Source organism: Gigantopelta aegis, chromosome 15 (assembly GCF_016097555.1).
Source record: "Gigantopelta aegis isolate Gae_Host chromosome 15, Gae_host_genome, whole genome shotgun sequence".
Taxonomy (NCBI): domain Eukaryota; kingdom Metazoa; phylum Mollusca; class Gastropoda; order Neomphalida; family Peltospiridae; genus Gigantopelta; species Gigantopelta aegis.
Window position 1 is genome coordinate 19,820,377 of NC_054713.1, and position 6,397 is coordinate 19,826,773.

Here is a 6,397-nt window from a genome sequence, read left to right on the forward strand (position 1 = left end):
TAACTCTGTAGATTCTGAAGTGAACTACCACACATCATGGTATGATTGCACTGACTGAATCCTAAGTTTCTCTTTCTTCTTCTTTTACAGCAAACTGCTTTGGACGGCTCCAGAATTACTGAGACATATTAAGACCCTGTTTGACATTCGCAAAGGGACTAAAGCGGGAGATGTTTATTCGTATGTATATTACACAATACAGGCTTTTAATTAACTCATGCATCCAGCTTTACAAATAGAAAACATCACTCAAACAAGTTCGCAACGTGAAATTTGTCATTTTGAACCTACATTTTTCGAGATTGTAAGAAAATAACTAACATATGTAACCCTATTTTAAATGCGTGTAGTAATTTAGAGGACATCTTTTTTTTTCTTCTTTTTTTAATTATTCATCTTTCCCTGTTACAAAAAAACCTACCCTCTATCCAGGGTGGAAACAGAGGCCTGGCTAGGTGGTCAACATGACCCAGGAAGTTATATCAGCAAAACAGAATATTATAGAATGGTGAATACTTGATACAAACCCACACACAGACACATACATCATTCATACTAGAATATTCCCTCAGCCTCCCAGTCACAGAAAAAGTAATACCATCAAAAACAACCTGTTCAATTACTATGTATATAAAAGAGTCCTAAAACAAGTATGAACTGTTGGGAGCAAAGCCACAAAGAAAAAAAAAAAAATATTAATAATTTATTTTTATTTTTTAAAATTCATTGGACATTTTATCAAAGAGCGGTTGATATAATAGCCACTTTTTATTAAACAGATGCAGTTTAGTGGATATCTTAGTGAGTCTAATTATTCTAATAAAATTACAAAAGAACTAAATTAATTACAATGATAAATTAAGCGATGTTTATTTTGTCTGCATGTGGAAATTGCACTTTGCCAAGTAACACATTTCACAACACAATTGCAACCCCTCATAACAATAGCTGTGAACTGTGGAAAAGATGTGTGCAATGAACTGCAACGCGAATATTAGTAGCTAGAAATAACATCGATAAACACATCCGCAGATTTGTAACAATGCAAAATTAATATATTTAACTGTTATTTTATTTTTTATTATTTTAAAATACATACATATATAAACAAATGAAATGTACCGGTATACAGCATTCTTTTTATGACAATGTATTTTTATCTTTCAGATTTTCTATAATTATGTCTGAACTTATCACTCGTGATCAACCATATGCCTACGAGCGTTCTGAAATGGAAGTATCTGAGATTATTAATCTTCTGAAGTATAAGAATTCCCCAATTAATGTAGAATCAATGAAGGTACCTGTTTTTAATATACCTAGCAGTCAGTGGTTGTTAATCATTCTGTTTGCATGCCTGCAGTAATGTAACTTACAGTGCTCATGAATGACGAATCAATTAAAACACAAGACAATTGGGTAATACAAATTTATTCTAAGACTAGGCATATAATACATAAAATACACATATAACCGTCACCTCCACCCACCCACCCCTTAATGATGCATAGAATAAGAACACCAAAAAGAAGATTAACTTTAGTCTCAATGCAATGAATTACGAATGCTAAACTGGGCATGCATGCTGCCCTATCCATCATGCTAAAAGAATTCAAGAGCACTTAATTGAGTGTCTGGGCCAAGCAAGACAAGCCGATGAGACGAGTCTCTAAGTTTTTATGTGGTCCGGCGAAGACTCCCCCATATATATACATATATAAATTCTTGTCCACCAGATAACCATTGAGGTACATTATACTTGTCTGAGTAACTTTTCAATTGTCAGGACAAACGAACAGGTGCTTATTTCAAATGCTGGAAGTACTGCTGTACTGGGATCCATGTAAGCTGTAAAGGGGCCAGTCTGTTTTGTGTTGTTAAAATGGGCTAAATGAAATATAGCCTCACCTTTGCAATCAGGGCGGATTTCAGCCGGACCAAGCAGAAAGATGTTCACTATATATAGACTGGTTTATGCACTTCACGTTAAACCAAGTGCATGACCACGTCGAGAACCAGTCAAATAGTTTGCGAACATTAACCATGTATGCTGTCACTGAACCAGGGGTAATATTCTCTCAACCTACTATCGAAGTTAGATGGCAATTAAGAATAATACTAAACTGATTCTTAGATGAGATGCTTCATCCTGTGGATTCTTCTGGGTTACAGTGTGAATACATTTTTTTATTTTTTTTAGAAACTGAGTACTTTGGGTGCTGTTTACTTAATAGATAGGTTCCGACCACATATCAAACCAACACATTTGCTGGAGGACAGTAATGCTGTGGACAATTTGATAGAGGTATGTAACGAGATCATTTATTTTCAACTTGGCCTGACCTCTGACCTGTGGTCCACCTGACCTCTGACCTGTGGTCCACCTGGCCTTGCCACTTCAGTGTCTTCACACAATGACACTCAGGGGAAAGAAAGATGATCCAGTCAAGGTAGATTTAAGCCATTTCATTGGCTGTTGGCATATTCAGACCAGTCTTAGGTTAACCTTCTGACTACTGCAGAGGAGATACCTTGCCCGACGTCATGCCAGTCAGCATACTGTACACTATACAGTCGATAGGGGTTATGGGGCTGCCTGCCCCAGAAAGAAAATGGGTTAGGATTAATAAAATCAAAAGGTCATCTAAAAATAATTAAATCGGCAAAACAAAATTGGATATGGCGCTATACCCATTTTACCCTCTGGCAGAAACCCTGTTGTGGACTATATATATTCCATATATAATCTGATGAGATTTTAATTTGAATACATATGCAATGAATACATACACAGTTAATTAAATCTATCCAAGATTTTTATATGTTATGTTGTCTACTTTTCTAATGTATGAATAATGTCAACCTGGAATCCATAGTGTACATTAAATGGCTGCTATTGTAGTAAAATCAAATGATAATTTCAGTGCTAACATGATCCAGTCTTATTTTTAGCATAAATATATATTAGCAGAAACATGGATTTTATGCTACAGTTTGATGTCAAACTTGAAAAATAGGTGTTACATTAAAAACCTGGAACCTTCATTTATCTCTTAAGACATGAATTTAAAATCTGATTTACCAATAAATTAATTTGATTTATTGTGCACTATAGGGCCTCCATGAGTCCAAAATATTGAACTCGAGTACCCATGGGTCAAACTTGACCCAGACCCGAATACCCGACACTTATACTAGATGATAATTAATGAGACTAAGGAATAAAGTAAAATAGCATATGATTATGCATCTTAATTACAGCACCCAATAGCCGATATGTATTTTTGTGCTGGGGTGTCGTTAAACAAACATTCATTCATTCATTCTTAATTACAGCGCTGAATGTGGATGCCAAAACATGCTATTGTATTGCATTCCACATATTCGACTTTTGTTTTTCCTCTATGTCTCATAGCCCTATAATATAGGTTAAAGGAAACATGTCACGTAACCTATATTTGGCACCAACCATGTACAATTAATTATAAATTGAATCACCTAAAAAAAAAAATTCAGAAAAATTAATTACTTAAAATATCTCCATAAAATCCCCCCAGATACGAGCTCTTAGCGGAAATTGCCGATCTTTAATGAGCAGGGCAATCACGAGGTCCGTGACGTCAGAGACGCGTCGCTTGATCTGAAGCCTTACACTTAAAAGCATTAGTCCGTACCACTCATAAAGAATCTGAGACTTGCACAGCTTACCAAAACAATGAGTGTTCATTCACAAAATGTTTTGCCATATCAATTTGAGCTGTTAGTAAATGAAAAAAGATACACATTTACTTACAACAGTGATACTGAAGAAAAAAACAGATAGCGAGTCGGAGGGTGGAGAAACCGATGGTGCCAGACCAGACCGGTCGACCAATTTACAGCCCGGAGCCCGAAAGTAACCCGGAGACAAAACCAAAACTCGGATGTTAATGCCGAGGTGTATACTGTTCATATTTAGCATAAAGATACACCTCGATATGATGTATTTAAATATGTAAAAAATATAAATGTAGGACAAAATTGTTTTTTTAATTGTTTTTAGAAAATATCGCATTTTTCATGTTCGGGCTGTACATAATGAAATCTGTATGCACAGTGTAAACAAACGCTCTAATTTACAAGACGCTTCACTTTCATTAACCTGACTTGTAAAACAACATAAATGACTTGAGAGTATAATCAACTTTTTAACTAAATATATTTCTATTTGTATCAATAGAACGAAATGGGGTTATAGTATTTTTCTCTCTTTAAGAAAAAAGCAGCATATTATTAGGCCTATTGGTAGGGTGCATTAGAGTAAAAACGACCACTCACGATACCCATGTGATAATTTTCTTTTCTTTGGTACTACGTAATTGGTCAGTTTTGTAATTTTAGATGGGAAAGTCTACTTAATCAAAGGTTTTACAGCATTATTTACAGTAATGAAGCAGGGCGACTGATAATGTCCATTAACATTGTACTATAGTCGCGACAGGTTACGCCACAATACCCTGTGATCTTAAAAAACTGGCAAGTATTTTGTACGTATGTCTAGACAGTGGTAATCACTTACCTGGTTGATACCCTGCAACATTCACCTGCCAATCAGGAATCACATGTGCAGGCACGGAAAGAAAGGACCAATTAACTAAAACAACACTCCAATTCTCAAGTCAGCCCGTGGATGAAACATAATAGTTATTTTGACACCGACAGTAGTGGTTTATTTTGTATTGAACTTCGTGTTACTTTGGGGTTTCGGGCGATGAGGAACGTTTTTGTGACGTAGGCCTACCCCACCCGAAGATTAAAATCATTATTTAAATTATTATTATTATTTTTTTTAACATATTTAAGTACATCGTACTGAGATGTATCCTCATGCCAAATCCTATGTTTGTATATGCCATATTTAATTAATTATTGACGTTTCCTTCTTCGGACGGTGAATACAGATTTTGTTATGTAGGCCTAACATGAAAAATCTCTTCTTTAAAAAAAAAAAAAAAAAAAAAAAAAAAAAAAAAAATCAACATTTTTGTTATAACATATATAAATACATCATGCTGAGGTGTATCTTTGTGCCAAATATGTAAAATGTACACCTCGGCATTTGCAACTGAGTACTGTTTTTGTCTCTGGGTAACGTTCGGGCTCCGGGCTGTAAATACTAAAATAGGCCGACACCAAAGTACTATGCGGTGTTGGTGTCCAATCTTTTGTTTTGCGATAAAATACATGCGTCTTTCTTCGGATACAATGCTTTGGAAAACCGTAAAAAGACAATTCCGATCGTTTAAACTGTTTATTTTTACACCCAAAGGCCGCGCAGTACGGCACTGCTGGACTGAAAAGATCGTAAGGCCCTTACTCCATATATAAACAGTTAACAACAATGGAAGAGTACAGCGGCTCTGACGTCACTTCCTTTTTTTTCCAAATGCTCACGAATAAATATGCATAAATCGTACTTTGATACTGATTGGCGTAATTTCTTCATTTTAAGTTAACTACGTTTATTTTATTGTTATAAACTTATTTGTATATTATTTTTATATCATTTTGCTTTTAAAATGAGCTATAATATGGTCTCGTGACATGTTTCCTTTAAATGGCGGCAAGTATATGGCAAAATGACGTAAAATAAATAGAATTAAAGGAGAGTGCTTTTCCTTGCACGGGAGTTCGTGTTTTCCTAGACTCTGCCCGTACCCGGGTACTCGTGGAGACCCTATTGTGTATGCATGCTGGTTACCGCTACTATTGTATCTACTCCTTTGTCTACAGATTTGTTTTGTCCCAGGCCATTTTTACCTCTATATAACAAGGGTATAATGAACAGCAAAGTGCATGTACTAAATATTCCCTCAAATGCTGCATTTTAACTGCTTTCTTGTGTATCATTCTGTTTTGATGCAGCTGTTGATAAACACATGGGATGAAAATCCTTTGGAGCGTCCTACTTTCAAGAGTTTGTTGAGCGATCTTGATCGTATCTACCCCATAGAGGGAGAGCTCATTGATAACCTTCTAAATATGGTAAGTGTTCGTTCAGGTGTGCATGTAAAACTCAATGGTGTTTGGGTGCAATTGTAAGGCAGTAAGTTTCCCATTCCCTGCATATATATAAATACACATGTAGTCGGTAACAATGTACAATGAAACCCCACTAAACGGACACCCTAGGGACCAAGATAGCTGTCCAGTTTTAAGAGGGATCCGATTTAGAGGGTTAAGTTCTGTACTGGATTTTAAATAGCGACTCTGTAAAATGTCACCACTAGAGCACATTGATTAATTAATCATCAGCTATTGGATGTCAAACATTTGGTATTCTGATTCATAGGGGGTGGGGATGTAGTTCAGTGGTACAGCGATCCCCTGATGCGCGATCGATCTAGGATCGATCCCT

The 6,397-nt window shown here is 35.9% G+C and overlaps 1 protein-coding gene across 1 annotated transcript in view; it reads left to right on the top strand.

Annotated features, from left to right (window-relative positions):
* The window catches only part of LOC121389705, a 210,274-nt gene that overhangs the window by 97,864 nt on the left and 106,013 nt on the right, over positions 1-6,397 (top strand). The window contains exons 37-40 of the mRNA XM_041521356.1: positions 91-180; positions 1,168-1,300; positions 2,201-2,305; positions 5,905-6,024. Coding sequence (XP_041377290.1) covers positions 91-180; positions 1,168-1,300; positions 2,201-2,305; positions 5,905-6,024 — 448 coding nt within the window. The remainder of the gene's footprint in view (positions 1-90; positions 181-1,167; positions 1,301-2,200; positions 2,306-5,904; positions 6,025-6,397) is intronic.